Source organism: Podarcis filfolensis, assembly GCF_964270895.1.
Source record: "Podarcis filfolensis genome assembly, chromosome: 5".
NCBI lineage: Eukaryota > Metazoa > Chordata > Lepidosauria > Squamata > Lacertidae > Podarcis > Podarcis filfolensis.
This window is the reverse complement of record NC_139608.1, coordinates 2,639,782-2,661,423: the sequence shown is the minus strand read 5'-3', so window position 1 is coordinate 2,661,423 and position 21,642 is coordinate 2,639,782. Positions and strand designations below refer to the sequence as shown.

The window sequence follows — 21,642 nt, the reverse complement described above, 5'->3', positions numbered from 1 at the left end:
TTGTGACCTGGAGCTTTAAATGGGTTCGGGGCCTGAGCTCTGGTGAGTCCCCCAGTGAGACGGCGTCTCTGTCCTGTGTGGCATGTGAGTGTTTCACGGAGGGGAGGAAAGGCAAAGCGTTTCATCTGCGGCACTGTTTATTTGCCAGACCCTTCTCCCTCCTGGCAGGAATAAATACATGATGCGCTTTTAAAGCTCCAGACTGCTTTGGAACAATTGCAAGATGTTCTCAGTACAGAACAGTTTAGCTGTGGGTGGAGGATGCGTCTCTCAGACACTTTGTCAGAGAGCCGTCTGTGCCTCTTCCCTCCCTCTCTCTTCCCTGGGCTTGCTTTTTTAAAAAAGAAACAACACAAAATATATTGATTGCCTTTTGCAGCGCTGGCTGCCTGGAACATATTGAGATCTGTTTGCGGATGTCTGGACGTGCCTTTGCTTTCTGTATATATTAAAGTTTCATTGACTTCAAGAGGAGAAACCAAAACTCATTTTATCTCTCTCTCTCTCTCTCTGGATGAGAGAAGTAGGAACTGGTCCCATCCAGAAGGGAGGAAGGGATCGGGCTGGTTTCAGGACGCTGCAACTTGTGTTTTTATAGAACCCTAGAACTGTTGACTTCGAGGGGACACCAAAGGTCATCTATCCCAACCCCCCTCTATGCAGGCATCTCGGAATCCCTAACAGACGAGAGTCAACCACCTTCCATAGAACTGCTTTTACCAACAGAAAGTTCTTCCTGTTGTCTAGTTAGTCCTTTCTTGCAGCTTGAAGCCATTGGTCCTCCTTTGTGGAGCAGCAGAAAACAAACTTGCTCCATCTTCTGTCTTGCAACAGAAGCAGCAAGCATCTCTGTTCCTTTCTTCTGGTTCCCCCTCCCTCATTTTTTAAAAAACCTGCTTTTATTAATTTCCAAAGCAGACCAATCCCACACCTGAGTTCTGGGGGACCATGACTCAGTCGCAGAGCAGCTGCTTTGCATTTAGAACATCCAAGGATCAGTCACCAGCCACTTAAGGGAGCACAGCGTGCAGGACCTTGGAGAGCAGCTGCCAATCTGAGTAGACAGGGCTAAACTAACTGGACAAAAAGGGGATAAGGCTGCCTTTGTTTTTGTTTAGTCGTGTCCGCCTCTTCGTGACCCCCTGGACCAGAGCACGCCAGGCACTTCTGTCTTCCACTGCCTCCCGCAGTTTGGTCAAACTCATGCTGGTAGCTTCAAGAACACTGTCAACCACTTCATCCTCTGTCATCCCCTTCTGCTTGTGGTCTCCATCTTTCCCAGCATCAGGGTCTTTTTCCAGGGAGTCTTCTCTTCTCCTGAGGTGGCCAAAGTATTGGAGTCTCAGCTTCAGGATCTGTCCTTCCAGTGAGCACTCAGGGCTGATTTCCTTCAGAATGGATAGGTTTGATCTTCTTGCAGTCCATGGGACTCTCAAGAGTCTCCTCCAGCACCAGAATTCTAGCAGGCACTTTATTGACCAGTAACCACAGGAAGGGCCATAAGTCAGTGGCAAAGCATCTTCTTTACATACAGAAGGTCCTAGGCTCTGTCCCCAATGACATTTCCACCCAGGACTGCCTGAAATTCCAGAGAGCCAGTTCAAGTCAGTGTATGAGTCTTCTGAGCTAGGTGGCCCATAGGTCTGTACAGTGGTACCTTGGGTTAAGTACTTAATTTGTTCTGGAGGTCAGTTCTTAACCTGAAACCGTTCTTAACCTGAAGCACCACTTTAGCTAATGGGGCCTCCTGCTGTCGTCGCAGCCCGATTTCTGTTCTTATCCTGAAGCAAAGTTCTTAACCGGAAGCACTATTTCTGGGTTAGCGGAGTGTGTAACCTGAAGCGTATGTAACCTGAAGCGTTTGTAACCCGAGGTACCACTGTATAAGAGTATCAGCCTTACATGCTGAGCTGGGTTGGTCCATTCTGCATTTTTCCAAATACAGTGGTACCTTGTGTTACAGACGCTTCAGGTTACAGACGCTTCAGGTTACACACTCTGCTAACCCAGAAATAGTGCTTCAGGTTAAGAACTTTGCTTCAGGATGAGAACAGAAATCGCGCAGCAATGGCACGGCAGCAGCAGGAGGCCCCCATTAGCTAAAGTGGTGCTTCAGGTTAAGAACAGTTTCAGGTTAAGAACGGACCTCCAGAACGAATTAGGTTCTTAACCGCAATATTTCCCACCTTCTCCCCTCTGCAGCCTCTGAGCTATGTCCTTCTGCAAACCACTGTTCTAAATCTATACTGTCTCCCTCTTCTCCGGGAAGTGCTGGAGGAGGGGAGCAGCGGACTCCACTGTTCCTCCTCTTTGGACCAGTCCCTGACAGCAAGTCCTGTATAGCAGGGGGTTGGACTAGATGACCCTCGGGTGTGATTCAGCTCTGTGATTCTGTGGACCCTTGTCTCCAGCTCCTGCCTGCCTCCTGGCTCGTTCCTCTGCTGGCTACCCCTCCCCCCTGTGCTTGCCCTGCCCGCCCCTCCACCTTCTGTCTGTCTGATTTATCTCCCCGCCTGCCCACGCAACATACACACAGTACAAGGAGTTTTACATCTCCAGTACAAAGCTGCAGCGAAGCGACTGACAGCAATGCACAGTATTATGCCTGACCTGACAATTAGGCAGACTTATTACTGTGTCAGCTTGCCAGATGGATCATCTCCTAGGCGGGCAGCACGTTCCGTGTGTGAGCTTATGAATTTGCTGCTTCTTGAGTTATGTTTCCCCGGGTTGCCGGAGGGGGGGAGGGGGCAGAAGAAAGGCGAAGCTGATTGATTTGAACTCAGCTGCCCCCCCCCAATGCACTTTCAAGCGTGCTCAATGACAGTGAGGGGCAGCGGAGTCATCCCAAATCCTAGAGAGCATTGATTTGCACCTTCAGAATGGTAAAGAAAGCAGCTAAGGGGGTAGAGAGAGGGGGGGGAAGGGAAGGGAAAGGGGCTGGTTTTTTAAAGTAAAAATAACTCCTTTATCTCACCCACTTGAGGGAAGCCTGATTTTCACTGGTTTTCTTCAAGCACCAATTCTGACGGGGATCAGGGTTGGAAGTCCAGGAAGAAAACCACCCAAGAGAATCGGGCCCTTTTTGCTTGCACCAGTTGCTGTCCTGGCCAGATCTGATTCCGAGGGAACAGGTTGGATTGTCGCAAAGGGAGGGATGCCTTGCAATGATTGTCTCAAGAAATTGGTGGACAGTACAAACTCCACACCATCTTCTGGGTCGGAGATGCAAAGTTCTTAGCGTCAGGGCACCTTCCCATGCTCTCTGACCAGCTTGGACAGCTGCACCCACCAAAATCATGGGTGGTGGCTGGGAAGGCCCACGTCTTGCAAAAGACCCTCGTGGTTATGGGGACCTTGGCAGGGGGTGAGCCTTTTAAAGCAGGGAGAGGCACGGCCTGTTTATCTCAAGAGCTCCCAGTGTCTAGGAGAACTTTCCCCAAGCCACACGAAGCTGCCATTTGATGGGCAAGCATCTAACAAAAGAATTTAAGCAGTGCCTTCTGGATCAGGCGAAAGCAGGCCCATCTCATTCAACATCCTGTTCCACAGACACCGAACAGGAAAACCAGGATACAAGCACAAAAGCCCTCTCTTCTCCTGTGGTTTCCAGGAATTGGGATTCAGAAGTGAGTCAAACAGAGGGTGTCAAATTTAGATTGGCTTGGAAAGGAACAGGGTCCATTGCTTAACTCTGTGCCCATCCGAGTTGTTCCAAAAATGTGTCTCTTTTGTTGGGTTGTAAAGTCTTTTGGTGCTGGAGGAGACTCTTGAGAGTCCCATGGATGGCAAGAAGATCCAACCTCTCCATTCTGAAGGAAATCAGCCCTGAGTGCTCACTGGAAGGACAGATCCTGAAGCTGAGACTCCAATACTTTGGCCACCTCATGAGAAGAGAAGACTCCCTGGAAAAGACCCTGATGTTGGGAAAGATGGAGGGCACAAGGAGAAGGGGCCGACAGAGGATGAGATGGTGGGACAGTGTTCTCGAAGCTACCAGCATGAGTTTGATCAAACTGCGGGAGGCAGTGGAAGACAGGAGGGCCTGGCGTGTTCTGGTCCAGGGGGTCACGAAGAGGCGGACATGACTAAACAACAACAACAAAATCTTTTCTATATAGCGGTTACATATGATTTGGGGGGGCTGTATCTTAGAGGAATGAGCAGACAACGTTTATATATTAGTGGAAAGCCACCTGCTAAGGCCGCAATCCTAACCTGGGGTGTGAGAGAGGTAAACAGATCAGTGGGGCCAACATCCCATCTATTGTCCTGCCGTTCAGAACAGAAAAATACAAAATAAGAATACAATAAAAGAAAAACAAACCAATAACCCCCACAAGTACATTTAAAAAGCCATAGAATGTCCATCAGCCAAACGCCTTGTTGAAGAGAGACACTTTGTCTGCTGGCGCCTAAAGATATGTAGCGAAGGTGCCAGGTTAATTTCCCCGAGGAGAGACTTCCACAAATGGGGAGCCAACACAGAAAAGGCAATGGAAATGTTTGGCTGAGACAGCTAAATGCACATAAGGTGCGACCACACTGTATTTTGATATTTCCCTTCCTTATTCTGACTTCTTTTTCCAAACAAAATTGGAAATGAATATAGAATCTACTCTTCTCCCATAAGAAGATAAAACTTTATTCACATAAGCCAATGGCCATAGCAACAATAAAACATTACAGTATATGTAGAAAAGGAAATTTAGCAGCACAATTTAAAGTCCTGAACCAGCCATCAGTTAGTGGCCCTTATTCTCATTGCCCCTGCTATGAACCTCGCAGCCTTTGCTGTTATCTGCTCATTTTGATCTGATAGAAGAAAGTGAAGGAATGGGTTTTGGGAAACCACATTGTGGCAGTGGTTGAGCACCCTGGGATGGTTAGTATGAGTGGGGTGATGATCTGGTTCCTCGGGTCTTTGTAGAGAGTACAAGACAGGAGGACATGTGCCGCTGTTTCAGTGCTGCCATCTCCACAGGGGCAAAGACGTTTCTCAGGCGGGATTTTTTGGAATCGACCCTCAGGTACCACAGATGGCAAAACATCCAGTCTTGCAAGTGCAAAAGCACATCTGTATTTTGGGATAATAGGTTTGTGCAGATATGGGGCCAGAGAATCAAAATGTGGCCAGCTCAGTAGCAAGCGAGCAGCTCAGATCAAAATGGCACTGTGTCAGGTGGAGCCCAGCATATAATTCAGCCAGCTCCAACCTCTCCAACCGCCAACCTCTGGCCCTCTGCCGTGAATGCTTTAGTTGACATTCCCGCGTTGCAGGGGGTTGGACTAGATGACCTTTGGAGGTCCCCCGCAACTCGACAATCCTACAATTCTATGAGAAACCGAGCCTCTCATTCTGTTCTTGTGCTGATTACCCAGCCGTTCTCCTTTGGTGCAAGGATCTCGTTCAGGGGAACGAAATTGCAGCGGTGTGTCGTCAGAGGGGGAGAACTGGGCCAAATCCCTGTGTTTAGCCATTTGGTGAAGCACAAGGCAACCACGCCGAGGCCCTCTGGAAATCTGGCTCACAATCGCTGGAGATGGTGGTGAAGCGTCTTACCAGGGAGCAGATAATTAAATGTAGCATCGGGTCGGGCGTGTAATTGCTATGTATCCATCAGCTTGTCTCTGCCTCTAATAATTTCAGTGCCAGAAGATGATTTCTGCATGAATATGTTCCATCTCCCCAACCCAGATCCCTCAACTTGCAGGCATACGTGTAAAGGTAGCAGAGATTTCTGCAGATAAAAAAAGCAAAGCATTGCAATGGAGGCACGTTCTGGCTGCCCACCTGCTGAACCCACAAAGCTCCTCCTTGTATGAAAGCCCCCACCTCTCCACCCATCACTAAGAAGGGGAAATTTCCTAGTCTGTAGTAAACTGCACAAGCGAGTGGGATGTTGAGATGACGATGATTGTTATTATGATATCCGTCTCAGAATAAAAACAGACTATAGAGGGACGGTGGTGGCACTGTGTGTTAAACCACAGAGCCTAGGGCTTGCCGATCAGAAGGTCGGCAGTTCGAATCCCCACGACATGGTGAGCTCCCATTGCTCTGTCCCTGCTCCTGCCAACCTAGCAGTTCGAAAGCATGTCAAAGTGCAAGTAGATAAATAGGTACCACTCCGGCAGGAAGGTAAACTGTGTTTCCGTGCGCTGGTCTAGTTTCGCCAGAAGCAGCTTAGTCATGCTGGCCACATGACCCGGAAGCTGTACGCTGGCTCCCTCGGCCAATAAAGTGAGATGAGTGCCGCAACCCCAGAGTCGGTCACGACTGGACCTAATGGTTGGTGGTCCCTTTACCTTTACATTTATAGAGCCACAAAGATGTTTGTGTGCCCCATCACAGAGGCCATTCTCGCTCACTAGAAATCCAAGCAGCCTCTAGGATCACCAGACATTTGCACAGCTCAGGACACAAGCAGAGCACCTTGGCATCCTCTGTGGTTGTGCAAATGTGCATTTTCTTCACGGCCAGCAGCAGAGAGGTCGGGAGCAGAGAGCTTAAGGAACAAAACCGTTCCAAGCAGTGCTGCCTTCCTCCTGGCGTGGAGAGCACCCTAAAAACGTCTGCTGTTCTCACAATAGCCAACCAGTTGTCCCTGTGGGAAACCTGCAGGCAAGATCCGAGCACCAGATCCCTCTCCCTCCCCTGCTGCTGCTCCAACTCTGGGATCCTTTTCATAGAATTATACAGTGGTACTTCTGGTTGTGAACGGGATCCGTTCCAGAGGCCCGTTCGCAACATGAGCAGAACGCAACCCACGTCTGTGTGTCTGTGCATGCGCGGGTCACAATTTGCTGCTTCTGCGCATGCGCGTGACGTCATTTTGCACGTCTGCGCATGCATGAGTGGTGAAACCCGGAAGTAACCCTTTCCGGTACTTCCGGATCGCCGCTGGATGCAACCTGAAAAATGTATCATGAAGCAAATGTAACATGAGGTATGACTGTAGTTGGAAGGGACTGTGCGGGGCCCAAACCACAGGAGGGCCACAGGAGGAAGTGATGAAAGAAAAGACTCCTTCACACAGCACAGAGTTAAACTATGGAACTCCCCACCACAGCAGGAAGGGGTCGCCACCAATTTGGATGACTTTAAAAGAGGATGAGTCAAATTCATGGAAGAGGAGAGGGCTATGGATGGCTCCTAGCTGCTGCCTCAATGCTCAGAGGCAGCACTGCTCCTGAATGCCAGTTCCTTTTTTTATATAATATTTTTTATTAAATTTTTCCTTTACAAATTCATCATCACAATCATGTTCACAAATTTCCAGTTTTTGTATTTCCACCAGCTCCTCCACCTGAATGCCAGTTCCAAAGTGGGGCCCAAACCCCCAGCGCTGAGATTCAGAGCCTCATGTTCTACCAAACTGATCTATCCCTTCAGTCCAGAAGCATTGCAGCCTGCTTCTCGGCCCTGAACGGTCTGCTTCTTCCTTGCAAGTGGGGACGGGTGCTCAATGGCTGCAGGGAGAGAGGAAAGCCATCGGTGCAGGATTCTCCCTTGCCGAGGATCCTTCCTGCCAATGTCACGGCTTCTCCTCTCCCCCCCCCCCCCCCCGCTTGTAGTGCGACTAAGTAGCGGTGACGGCATTCAGCGGCTGCCAGCATTAATTATTTCCGCAGGCTCTGTCTACTTTCCTGCGCCTCGGGGGAATGTTGTACGTACAGATCGCGGCGGCTCCCGTTCCATCTCGCCGGCGAGCATCACTGACGCAGCAGTGCTCCCCGGCAACATCCTTCTGCTTCCCTTCATGCGTAGGATTTTTATGAAAACACACTCACACACACACACACCACCACCACCTTGCTCTCGTTAATTCGGTCGCATCCATGGCGGGGAGAGATCCCAGGTTACCCCAGTAACCAGCGCTGGCTGGCAGGCTAATCCCCGCCATCTATTCCGGCTGAGGTCTAATGAAATTAGCACGGCTCTGACGTCTGTTCCCGGGGAGGCGATTCTGACGCGGCGACCCCAGCAGGGACCTGCGCCCTTAACAGTTGTGCTCATCTTTGTGGCAGGACCTCGGCGAGGAGCGTGCAAGGATCAGGCCTCGCACGCTTGGCTCGTGGTGTTCGGAACAAAAGGTGCCACAGACCTGGAGCGGGGGGGGGGGTTGACGCAAATGCTGCCTGCAGCTTGAGCAGGCCGTATCAGGCCTCCCCCGGGCCCCTCCATATGAATTAGAACTCGAGGCTTTTGCTTTTCGCCATCTGCCGTCGCAGCGCAGGAGGAAGGGAAGGGAGCCTGGGCCTGGCGGCCTCGCTTCAAGACAACTGAAGAGGAGAAAGAGAGACAGAGAGCAAAGCTGGGCTGCAGGGTTTGTCCCTTTCTTGGGAGCTTTAGCGCTGCACCCGGTTTTCGTGATTTCTTTCCGATGCAAATGTTGCCAAGGGGGAGAGAGGGTACCATTCCTCCCCATCACATAAACACAGAAACACAGACCTGCCTCCCACTCTTCCATGTGCTTTTCAGATGCTATTCTGGGATAATGTAAGAACGAAAGGGGAGCCTGCAGGATCAGGCCAGTGGCCCAAATAGTTCAGTGTCCTTTTCTCGCAGGGGCGGACCAGGTGCCAGCCAGACACCCACAAGCAGGATCTGAGCAGTGGCAGGTCTTGGGGCCTCAAATTTCAGCGGTGCCTTGTGCATCCCCAACCCCCAATCTCACAGTCCATTCCAAATAATAGTTGTGTCGTCTCTGGTGGCACCCTGAGGCTCTGTGCCCAGAGCAACCAAACCAGTTGGACCAATCTGCCTCTAATCTGAGCCAGTGCCAGATTTAAAGGTAAAGGTAAAGGGACCCCTGACCAGTAGGTCCAGTCGTGACCGACTCTGGGATTGTGGCGCTCATCTTGTTTTACTGGCCGAGGGAGCCGGCGTACAGCTTCCGGGTCATGTGGCCAGCATGACTAAGCCGCTTCTGGCGAACCAGAGCAGCGCACGGAAACGCCATTTACCTTCCCACCAGAGCAGTACCTATTTATCTACTTGCACTGGCGTGCTTTCGAACTGCTCGGTTGGCAGGAGCAGGGACCGAGCAACGGGAGCTCACCCCATCGCGGGGATTCGAACCACTGATCTTCTGATTGGCAAATCCTAGGCTCTGTGGTTTAACCCACAGCGCCACCCGTGTATAAGCTAAACAAGCTCTAGCTTAGGGTCCCACTCTCTTGGGGCCCCCCTCAAAAAAAATAAAGGGGAAAAACCCCGGATGTACATTTCCAAAATATAAGATAAAAAGGAAATAAAATAAAACCTACCTACAGCAACAGTGTTTTGTGTTGTGTAGGTTCCTATTTGTTATGTGCAAATGGCTTGAGATACCTATGAGGTCCATAAATTACCATATAGCATGTATTCAACACAAAAGGCAGCTACAATTTGTTGTTGACAAAGGACAGCTGGACATATAAAGGGCCCCATTACCTTCAGGAGCTGAGGGCCTCATCAAACCTCAATCCGGCCCTGATCTGAGCACAGGAACAGCTCTTTCCTCCTGTGGTTTCCAGCAATGGCAACTGATATTCAGAAGCATTGTAGTAATTGATAGCTTTCTCCCTCCGTGGATTTGTCTGATCCTCTTTCATCGCCACTTTCTCCTGCAGCAGGGAGTTCCGTAGTTTCACCCTGTTCTGTGTGAAGGAGGACTTGCTTCAGCCTGCCCCGAATCTTCCCACTTCCAGCTTCTTAATTTTGCTTGTCTGCCTCTTAACTTCTGCTGCAAGCTGCCCTGGGAACATGAGGCACGCATCCGGTAAAGGCATAAGCGCACGTTTGAGGTCCAAGACTCTTTTTCTGTTGCCCATCTGCACAGCGCGGGGATCTGGGGCCCAAGACTTTGTAGGTGGCTTCAGAGACCAAAGCTAATCCTTGATGGCGGCGAAATTAATGGCCTACCCGTGTTAATGCGTTAGATAAAAAGGCAGCCAAAGCTTTAATTGAAGTTCATCCCCTCGTGAATTTCCCTTTTCTGGCACAAAAGGCTTGAAATCAGCAGAATGGCCTTCAGGACGCTTGTTATTTGAATGGATTATTATATGGCTTTTATTATATAACTTGCATCTCATTTATGTTTAGAGGGAGGAGAGGGGCTCTCTCCCTCCACCCTCCCTGCTCGGGTGCGGGTATAAATATATCCTCTATGCAAAGAACAAATCCAGCCCTCTAAAGCAAGATCAGACCACTTTAAGTAGTCATGACTTCCTGGGAGCTGTAGTTTGTTAAGTGGGTGCTGAGACTTGTTAGGGAGACCCTTGTTTCCTCCCCCCTCGCTACAATTCCCAGAGTGGTTTAACGGTCAACCCCTCTCCTCTGGGAGCTATGGGAATTGTAGTTCTCTGAGGGGGATGGAGCAGGGTCTCCTAGCAGCTCTCAGCATCCTGAACAAACTACAGTTCCCAGGGTGCTTTGGGAGGAGGCCACAGCTGTTTGAAGTGGCATGCTATGGTTAATCTGAAGGAGCGTCTCCACCCCCACCGTTCTACCCGGACACTGAGGTCCAGCACCGAGGGCCTTCTGGCGGTTCCCTCACTGCGAGAAGTGAGGTTACAGGGAACCAGGCAGAGGGCCTTCTCGGTAGTGGCACTCGCCCTGTGGAATGCCCTCCCACCAGATGTCAAAGAGAACAACAACTACCAGGCTTTTAGAAGACATCTGAAGGCAGCCCTGTTTAGGGAAGCTTTTAATGTTTGATGTATTTTAATATTCTTTTGGAAGCCTCCCAGAGTGGCTGGGGAAGCCCAGCCAGATGGGCGGGGTATAAATAAATTATTAATAATAATAATAATAATAATAATAATAATAATAATAATAATAATAATTTATTATTTATACCCTGCCCATCTGGCTGGGTTTCCCCAGCCACTCTGGGCGGCTTCCAACCAAATATTAAAAACACAGTACAGCATTAAACATTAAAAGCTTCCCTAAACAGGGCTGCCTTCAGATGTCTTTTAAAAGTGAGATAGTTGCTTATTTCCTTGACGTCTGATGGGAGAGCATTCCACAGTGCGGGCACCACCACCGAGAAGGCCCTCTGCCTGGTTCCCTGTAACCTCACTTCTCACAGGGAGGGAACTGCCAGAAGGCCGTCAGAGCTGGACCTCAGAGTCCGGGCTGAACGATGGGAGTGAAGACGCTCCTTCAGGTATACTGGGCCGAGGCCATTTAGGGCTTTAAAGGTCAGCACCAACACTTTGAACTGTGCTCGGAAACGTACTGGGAGCCAATGTAGGTCATTCAGGACCGGTGTTATGTAGTCTCGGAGGCCGCCCCCAGTCGCCAGTCTAGCTGCCGCATTCTGGATTAGTTGTAGTTTCCGGGTCACCTTCAAAGGTAGCCCCACATAGAGCGCATTGCAGTAGTCCAAGCGAGAGATAACTAGAGCATGCACCACTCTGGCAAGACAGTCTGCGGGCAGGGAGGGTCTCATCCTGCGTACCAGATGGAGCTGGTAGACAGCTGCCCTGGACACAGAATTGACCTGCGCCTCCATGGACAGCTGTGAGTCCAAAATGAGCCCCAGGCTGTGCACCTGGCCCTTCAGGGGCACAGTTGCCCCATTCAGGACCAGGGAGTTGCTATGTACTGTGCTGAATTAGGGCCCCTCTGGGTTTCTGGAGGTCACACCTGTGCCATACCTTCTGTCTTCTGTGCAGGAAGGACCAGATGTGCCTACAAGCTCGTTTTCGGTTTCCGCCAGTGCTGAGTCACCGACACAAAAGCAGGGGTGGAAACGCCTTGCATTTGCAGAAACATGTATGCTTTCCAGAGAATTCTTTCTGCCACCCCCTCTGTTTCTCATGCATTGTGAAAAGAAACTGTTGTTGAAAGAGAAAACGGGAATTTTTTATTCAAAAGTGGGACACTAAGTACATGGATGGATGAATCTCCCGATTTTGGTTTCTTCCACATCTCAATATCAGTTCTTTCTCTCTCTTTTTTAAGTTCCTCCAAAATCCACCAGCATTTTATTTATCCATTCATTTCACAGGATTCATACACACTGCAGGGTTTTAGTTTTTTTTTTTTTAATAAAAAAAAAAACTAAACTAAACCAAGCCAACCTCTCAAAGCACTTTACAATGAGAGAGAAAGAGGTGATAAAATTATGGGTAAATGCAGTTAAAAGCAACCATTTGCAGCACTGAAGTGATTTTTAAATGAATTAACTTTTAAAAGTTGGCTAAAGCCTAAGAACAGATCAACACTAATACAAGGTAGAGTTATATTTTTTTTAAAAATGGTTTGTTTTTTTAAAGAAAGAGCCAAATAGGGTACAGCAAAGGCACCTGCCTTTGTCAAGTGGCAGGCAGTTCCAAAGTGCAAATGATGCACATATTTTCACCTAAGGTACACACTTTCGCTTAAGCATTTTTCTGAGTTTCGAAGTCATTTTTCTGAGTTCACTTCATGTATTATTTCAGAAGGTACAGATCAGGCAGACGGCAGAAAACATCTGTAGGGATTAATAAAGGGATTTTCAGTATGTGCGGTTTAATGCCGCCAAATTTCTGAGCCATCCTTCCCTGTGATCGCATGGCCTCCTTGCTGTTCGCTAAGACAAGATCTTGGAGGGAAAGACCTTGTTTGCCACTGGTTTTGCTGTGTTTGAAAGGCAGACTTCCTATTTATTTAACCAGAATCTAATCAGCCGCAACCGCTGTAATGGCGCTCTCCAAGTCAAACATAGACAGTAGAGCAGAGAAGCTTCATCATGTCAGTTATCTTCATTTTCGAAATGTTTTGCTGTGGTTAACAGTTGCATTCAGAACTAAAAATAGGAAATGGCAAGATGGAAATTAAAACCAAAGTAAATATCTGGCTGAGCCAGCCTCGGTGATTATGCAGTTTGTAGGGTCGAGTGCCAGGCCTTAATTAAGTTTCTCCCCCCTCCTTATTGATTTATGCTTCATTCTGATTTATTCCTCATAACATTTGTTACTACGTCTCTTTCCCCTGTTTATATTGCGAATGACCTGTGGTTAAAAGCAATAAATTTGAACCCAACTGAGTTCTATTATTTGTGCATTTCCAGCTTCTGAGGACATCTGTGCTTCTGAATTGCTTCTTCCCACCTAGCCGGGAAAGCAAACAGCAGCAAACCAGTAAACATGTAGCCCCAGGGTCATCCTGAGGGCCGGATTTAGGTTTGACGCGGCCCTAAGCCACTGAAGGTAATGGGGCCCTTTATATGCCCAGCTGTCCTGGACAGATCTCAAGCCATTTGCACATGTTGCCCTGCAACCAGTCCATGCAGAATTTGTGGTTGTTGTTGTTGTTTAGTCGTTTAGTCGTGTCCGCCTCTTCGTGACCCCCTGGACCAGAGCATGCCAGGCCCTCCTGTCTTCCACTGCCTCCCGCAGTTTGGTCAAACTCATGCTGGTAGCTTCGAGAACACCGTCCCACCATCTAGTCCTCTGTCGTCCCCTTCTCCTTGTGCCCTCCATCTTTCCCAACATCAGGGTTTTTTTCCAGGGAGTCTTCTCTTCTCATGAGGTGGCCAAAGTCTTGGAGCCTCAGCTTCAGGATCTGTCCTTCCAGTGAGCACTCAGGGCTGATCTCCTTCAGAATGGAGAGGTTTGATCTTCTTGCAGTCCATGGGACTCTCCAGAGTCTCCTCCAGCACCAGAATTCAAAAGCATCCATTCTTCGGCGATCAGCCTTCTTTATGGTCCAGCTTTCACTTCCATAAATCACTACTGGGAAAACCATAGCTTTTACTATACAGACCTTTGTTGGCAAGGTGATGTCTATACTTTTTAAAGATGCTGTCTAGGTTTAGGCACCCTAATTTCTGGGACATGATTTATAACGAAATGAAAAAAGTTTTTAAATACACCTTCCCAAAGAAATCAGAGGCTTTTTTTGCTAGGGATAACAGGGGATGAATTAAGAAAAGAGGACCACAAATTATTTATGTATGCCACGACTGCCGCTAGGATTCTAGTGGCTCAAAAATGGAAAACCCGGGAAATCCCAACTTTAATGGAGTGGCAGACGAAATACGTAGAATTGGCGAAAATGATCTATAAGATTCGGAACCAAAAAGTAACAAAGTTCAAAGAGGAATGGAGTAAATTTGTTGAGTATACACAGATTTATTGTAGAAGCTTAAAGACTGTAGCAGGGTTAATATAAATCTTGTGATGTGAACAGACTGTAAATAAGAATCTGTAAGAGTGGATGTTAATTGTGAAAGCCGATGTAGGGAAGGAGGGAAGTCCGGGCGCGATAAATGTTGAATGTAAGAGTATATGTTTTATTTATTTTTGTTTTGGAAAATCAATAAAAAGCATTTAAAAAAGAAGAATTTAGGCACCCTATATATAGAAAGGAGCAAAGCAGTGATATTTTAGGGAGCAGGCTAGCAGATGGGCCCAAAACTTACAACATAGGAGGCTACACAACACAAACGCTGGATGTAGGTTTTATTTTATTTGTTTTTATCTTATATTTTGGAAATGTACATCCAGGTTTTTTCCCTTTAATTTTTTTGGGGGCCCCCAAGAGAGTGGGGCCCTAAGCTATAGCTTGTTTAGCTTATATGTAAATCCGGCACTGGTCACCCTACAAGGGAGGAAGCTGACATTAGGATTTGTGGACATCCAATGACACTAGGGTTGCCATGGACCTGGGATTTATCAGACATATCTGGAATACTGCAGCCGGAAGCAGCGTCCAGGCGGAAATCAGCAAAAACGTCTGGGAAAATCTGGACGTAGGGCAACCCATGTTGGAAGTGTCATTTTTTGTGATTTCCCTTTTTAAAAAGCCCAAAAACTTCATATTTTTGGCCAAATAAAGGGGGGAGGGAGCTCAATAATTTTGCCAAAAAATGTTCAACAACTTTTGTGTCCGGATTTTAACTCTTTTGAAATATGGCAACCCTAATGAATCTGAATGCTGGGAGATTCAGGAGAGATGAAAGAAAGGACTCCTTCACACAGCACACAGTTAAACTACGGAACTCCCTGCAACAGGAGGAAGGGATGGTCACCAATTTGGATGGCTTTAAAAGAGGATGAGACAAATTCATGGAAGAGGAGAGGGCTATGGATGGCTCTTAGCCAGAAGCAACATTGTTCCTGAATGCCAGTTGCTGGAAACCCCAGAGGGGAGAGGGCTGGTCTTGTGTTCGAATCCTGCTTGAGGCTTTCTCATTGGGGCAGCTCTTCAGCCACTGTGAGAACAGGATGCTTGACTAGATGGGCCACTAGCTTCACCCAGCAGGCTGTGGAGTTTTTTTATGTTCCTGCGTCCTGGGATTCAGTGTGTTGGCCACTGTCCACATAGGGACACAGCTATCTCGCGATGTTTGCCTCGTTCCTGTTGCCAAAAAAAACTGTGTAATTTATGTCTCCAGGGAAAGTGTGCATTAAAAATATATGTCAAGATAATGTACAAAAATGCATTAGAACGGGCAAAACAGCGTACAGAAACCTGCTGATTAGGACCAGGGCGCTTTAAAATGCTAACATTTCCATGAGGACTTCTTTCTTTTGAAAAATATGGAAATGTGGTCAACTGATTGGAAGAATAAAAAGGTAAAGGGACCCCTGACTATTAGGTCCAGTCGTGGCCGACTCTGGGGTTGCAGCGCTCATCTCGCTTTACTGGCCGAGGGAGCCGGCGTACAGCTTCCGGGTCATGTGGCCAGCATGACTAAGCCACTTCTGGCGAACCAGAGCAGCGCACGGAAACGCCATTTACCTTCCCGCTGGAGCGGTACCTATTTATCTACTTGCACTATGATGTGCTTTCGAACTGCTAGGTTGGCAGGAGCAGGGACCGAACAACGGGAGCTCACCCTGTCGCGGGTATTCGAACCACCGACCTTCTGATCGGCAAGTCCAAGGCTCTGTGGTTTAACCCACAGCGCCACCCGTGTCCTGATTGGAAGAATACAAGACACCAATAAAAAATGAACAGACCCAATCTGTCCCTCTGCTATTTCAGAGTGCAGGCTGATGCCAGGAGGACTGGGGCGGTGATGCACACAGGCCCAAATTCTGCTCCTTGCAAATATGTCCTTGCACCTAGAAAGCCAGCATGTCAAGGAGAAGGGCAGCTCATAACCCCCCTTGCTAGAATCTGGTTTTCTGCAAGGAGGGAATGTGTTTGCACGAGCTGTTCAGCACAGGCTGACACGAAACACGCACATCCGTGAGAACAAATAAAAGGAATATTTCAGGGTGCAAACCTGTGCCTTGGTATTTCCTTGTTGCTTCCTCCAACCGCACCTTTCTTGAGATGCCTTCTCCTCCTCCTGGCATTAATCCCTTTCCCTTTTCTGAGCCCCCCCCATCCCAAATCCCTCTGCCTTCAAGTTTGGCTCTTTGACAGAGGCTGCTTTGTTCTGCCTTAGTGAGATATCGATTTTTTTCTTTTTAAACATCAGTAGCCGGCAATGCCTTTTAGCTCTTAAAAAACACATACAAAAAGACCTTCATTTTTCTTTAATGTGGCTTTATCGCCGGGTTTAAAGCAAAGGTGAGCCAAACTTTCCCCTGCATCTAACACCCCTTTCCTAAACCCCCGCTCTGAAAACTGCTCCCAGGCAGCGGAGGCAGAGCTTGATCTCTCTGTAGCTTGATCTCTCCTTCCTGGCAAATCACTTTTTCTTTTTTGCAGATGCAACTTGTAAATGAAAGAAATGAGGGAAATTAACCTGGCTTAACCTGGATTTTTATTTTTTTTACCTTTCTCCCAAGAGTCCAAAATGAAGACCGCGCATCAGCCCTGAATGGTGTTTCAGGAATTTTTAGCAATGAAAATTGCTAAAAATTGGGAAAAAAAGAAATTGTGCCAACAAAAAAGGAATGGCAAGACAAACTGTTAGAGTATATTGAACTGGCTAGATTAACAGAGGCAATTAGAGATCACACTAGACAAGAGTTTCGAAAAGCATGGGGAAAATGCAGAGAATACTTCACAAAACTGTTCCCTAAAATAGATACCTGGACTTGTTTCGATTAATGTCTGCAGGAGACTTTGTGGATATTTAAGTTATAATTAGAAAAATCTTAATAATTATTCATAAAGGAAACAGCTTATAAGAAGTAAATAAGGAGGCGAGATACAGGATAAAAGAAGTCTTTTATTTGGTTGTTTGTATTGTTGTATGTTATGCTTATTGTATGTTATGTTCACGTTTAATGAGGGTGGATTTCTGTATTGGGCTTGTGGGGGGTTTGTGTTATGTTGTAAAATTTCCAATATTTTTTTTAAAAAAGAATGGTGTTTCAGGGAATCACAGAATTTTAGAATTTTAGAGTTGGATGGGACCCTATGGGTCATCTATCCCAACCCCTTGCAATGCAAGAAGCATCTTAAATATAATTTAATCCTGGGGTTTTAATGTCTGGGGTGAGTGGTGACTCTAGATGGGAGGAAATGTCCACTTTTCCCTATTTACAACTAATTATACCATCGTAGCTTGGAAGTCAAATGGAATCCATTCCGGAAGTCCGGTTCAACTTCCGAAATGTTCGGAAACCAAAGCGCAGCTTCTGATTGGCTGCAGGAAGCTCCTGCAGCCAACCGGAAGCCATGGAAGCCCCATTGGACGTTCAGCTTCCGAAAATAGTTCGAAAACCAGAACACTCACTTCCGGTTTTTGATTGCTTGGGAGTTGGAACGTTCGACTCCCAAGGCGTTCGGGAGCCAAGGTACGACTGTATACAGTGGTACCTCGGGTTACATACGCTTCAGGTTACATACGCTTCAGGTTACAGACTCTGCTAACCCAGAAATAGTGCTTCAGGTTAACAACTTTGCTTCAGGGTGAGAACAGAAATCGTGCTCTGGTGGTGCAGCAGCAGCGGGAGACCCTATTAGCTAAAGTGGTGCTTCAGGTTAAGAACAGTTTCAGGTTAAGAACGGACCTCCGGAACGAATTAACTACTTAACCCAAGGTACCACTGTATATATTTTATTTTTCTTCCCTTTGTTAACTGGTTCTGTCACCCAGGAGAAATGTATAAAATAGGACCCATTTCTACTTTTGGACAGTTCACTGATCTTTAGATAGCCAAAGTCCAGTTGCAGGAACTCATGAATGATGAACGAAACTTTTTTTGCGTCAGCCATCAGCCATAGCAGCAAAAGAACATTGCAATATACACAGCACAAAAAGTCAGTGATAGAAAAAACGGTTTAGGGTCCAGAATCAGCAGTCAAAGAGTGGATCTTATTCTGATTGCCCCAGAATAAGATCTTTGGTTGGGACCTCATGAACAAGGCTGCTCTTAAGCTCTTTTAGCTTGGGCAAAAGGTAAAGGTAAAGGGACCCCTGGCCATTAGGTCTAGTTGTGGCCGACTCTAGGGTTGCGGCATTCATCTTGCTTTATTGGCTGAGAGAGCGGAGAGGGTGGCTGAGAGGGTGGATTTCTGTATTGGGCTTGTGGGGGGTTTGTGTTATGTTGTAAAATTTCCAATATTTTTTTTAAAAAAGAATGGTGTTTCAGGGAATCACAGAATTTTAGAATTTTAGAGTTGGATGGGACCCTATGGGTCATCTATCCCAACCCCAGCTTCCGGGTCATGTGGCCAGCATGACTAAGCCGCTTCTGGCGAACCAGAGCAGCGCACGGAAATGCTGTTTTACCTTCCCGCCGGATCGGTACCTATTTATCTACTTGCACTTTGACGTTCTTTCGAATTGCTAGGTTGGCAGGAGCAGGGACCAAGCAACGGGAGCTCACCCCGTCGCCGGGATTCGAACCGCCGACCTTCTGATCGGCAAGCCCTAGGCTCTGTGGTTTAACCCACAGCGCCACCCGTGTCCCTAGCTTGGACAAACCAGTACATAATGGGACAAATCTTCAGGCGCAGGTTATTCCTGACCTAAATTAATGGTCTGTTGCTGGTGTCTCTCTTCCCACATGCAGGGCTCTGGGATTCCGGGCGGATCTCCCATCGCTACGCCGCCGATGGCCACCCCGGTCACTGGCCACAAGCGCATGGTCATCCCAAACCAGCCTCCCCTGACGGCCACCAAGAAATCAGCATCCAAGCCTGGCTCTCAGCCCATCCCTGTGACCCCGGTCGGCACCTTGAAACCTCAGCCTGTTCCGGCGTCCTACAGCACGGCTTCCACCCCGAACCGCCCGACCTTCAACGTGCAAGTGAAGTCGGCCCAGCCGGCCCCCCACTTCCAGCCACCAGCCCCCCAGTATAGCAGTCTGGCCCCCAACCAAGCGGCTCAACCAGCGTCTTCTCTGGGTCCAGCGCCCTATGTGCCGTCTCAGCCCCGGGCCACGGATTACGGCTACACGCCCCAAACCGCCCCTCACCCAGAGCCAAGCTATGGATACGGGGGCCCCCAGGGCCGCTACCAAGATCCGGCCCACCCCGGAGGCTACGGAGGGAGGACTGGCTCGGATCCATCCTACGTGCCGCAAAATGCCTGGAAGCCAGAGGCGACATACCCTTCTCCCGGGTCTGCGGCCCTGAATCCCACAGGGCAGTACCCGGCATCCGGAGCCAAGAAAACCTACATCACGGAACCGGCCGCCGGGCCTCAGCCCCCTCTGCTGCAGCCAAAGGTAAGAGGCAGTGTCCGACCCCGGCGATGGGTGTGGGGAACGGGGAAGGGCATGGGTCTTGAGTCCCACAGGCCGGTTGAGTTGGTTATTGGATTTCTGTACAGTCATGTCTCATGTTACGTCCGCTTCATGTTATGTTCTTTCAGGTTATGTCCCACGGCGACCCGGAAGTACCAGAAAGGGTTACTTCCGGGTTTCGCTGCTCGCGCATGTGCAGACGCGCAAAATGACGTCACGCGCATGCGCAGAAGCAGCGAATCGCAGCCTGCGGGTTGCGCTCTTTTCATCTTGTGAATGGGCCTCCGGAACGGATCCCGTTCGCAACCAGAGGTACCACTGTATTTCGCTTCACGCATTCAGAGGTGCCCCAAAGCGATTCGCAAGAAGACAGCCTGACGTGTGAAACACATTCGGATAATTAGTAATACAGCAGTTATTTATTTATTTGTTGACTTATTTCATCAAATTTATAGGCTGCTTGATCTCAGAACCCTCGAAGCAGTTCACAAGAAAAGACAACACAATCCAATAATCAACAGGGAGAATTAGCAACAACAATGCAAAAAGTTAAAATAACTATAGACTAAAAACAGATTTAGGACTCGCACCAACTGTCTAAGCATCTAGGTAGGCTTGTCTAAACAGGAATGGTTTCAGCAGGTTTCTGAAAAGAGTGCAGTGAAGGCACTTGCCTGTTGTCAATTGGCAGGGAGTTCCAAAGTCTAGGAGCTGCCACACAAAATGGCTAAGTTCTTACAAATGTGGAACAGGTCTTATGCGGCCCCTGTAGAGGTACAAATTCCACCGACTGAAGCGGTCAAGGGGGCAAATGTTGGGTGAGATGATATTGTAGGCAAACTGGTCCTGAGTTGTTAAGGGCTTTATATACTAATAACAACATCTTGATCTTGATCTGGTAGCAAATCACCAACCCATGAAGATCTCTGAGCAGGAGCGTTATATGCCTGTCAGCCCTTCCTCCTGTTAGCAAATGTGCTCCAGCATCCTGCCCTAACTGCAGCTTCTGGTTCAAGCGCGAAGGAAGCCCCACGCACAAATCCAAACATGCAAATACAAAATATTAAAAGTCTTCATCCAAAGAAAAGTAATCTGAAAGAGCTCCACATATCCACAGTTGGAGGCAGCAGTGCTTTTCAGGACCAGGAAACCATAGGGCAGGAGTCTGCTCTTGTGTGTGAACCCTGCTTGTGGATTTCACGCAGTCAATTTTTTGGCCTTTTTGAGAGCAGGATGCTGGACTAGGTGGGCCTCTGGCCTGATCCACCAGATGCTCTTCTTATGTTCCTAACCCATGGTCCATATATAAAGCCAACCCCTTCCACCTCTACAATTCTATGATTCTAGAAGATTTTCAAGTGGGATAAACTTTGGAGAGCCCATCCTCTTCTGCGCAAACAAAGGCGCCAGCAAGTTCACCCTTGCTATATGATTTAGGACCAGGTGTGGCTGTGTGTTGCTTTTACCCTTGCAAACATTGTTTTCGGAAGAGCCGCTTTGCCTGCCCTTTGGCAAATCCGGGATTTCCATGTCCATCTTAAGCACTTGCAGTCATCCCCATCTAACCAGCAGCGTTTCGGTGTGCAAATCGGAATTTCCATTTCCACCTTCGCAGGCTGAAAAGTTGTTGCTCCTTTGATGCCACCGTGAAAATGTGTTTTGTATGTGCAGGTGATATGAATAACATCAACATAGGGAGGGGAAGGGGTTTTTTTGCAGACCAGGTGCACACACCTTGCATGTGCCGAATCATCACCTTGCCGTGTGCCCCAGAGTGTCACCCTGCTCCCCTGTGCCTCTGCTGTGCTTGCTGTCCTTCACTGGAGGTTTTTAAGCAGAGGTTAGATGACCCCATTAGGGATTCTTTAGTGGCGATTCCTGCATTGTGGGGGTTAGACTAGATGGCCCTTGGGAGCCCCTTCCGACTCTACAATCCCATGACTCTGTGCACAGGGTTGCTGGAGCTCCGCAAACAATCCAGCCTGCATGAACAAAAGGCCTTAGTCAGTCCATGGAAGGTGCTAAGCAAACTTCTGGTTCCAAGTCAAAGGGTCGCATCCAGAG

At 48.2% G+C, this 21,642-nt stretch overlaps 1 protein-coding gene across 4 annotated transcripts in view; it reads left to right on the top strand.

Moving 5' to 3' along the window:
• Nucleotides 1-21,642, top strand: part of LPP (LIM domain containing preferred translocation partner in lipoma) — a 300,501-nt gene that overhangs the window by 183,560 nt on the left and 95,299 nt on the right. For all 4 annotated transcript variants that reach the window (XM_083612854.1, XM_083612851.1, XM_083612852.1 and 1 more), the window contains one exon: nucleotides 18,904-19,560. In XM_083612854.1, coding sequence (XP_083468980.1) covers nucleotides 18,904-19,560 — 657 coding nt within the window. The remainder of the gene's footprint in view (nucleotides 1-18,903; nucleotides 19,561-21,642) is intronic.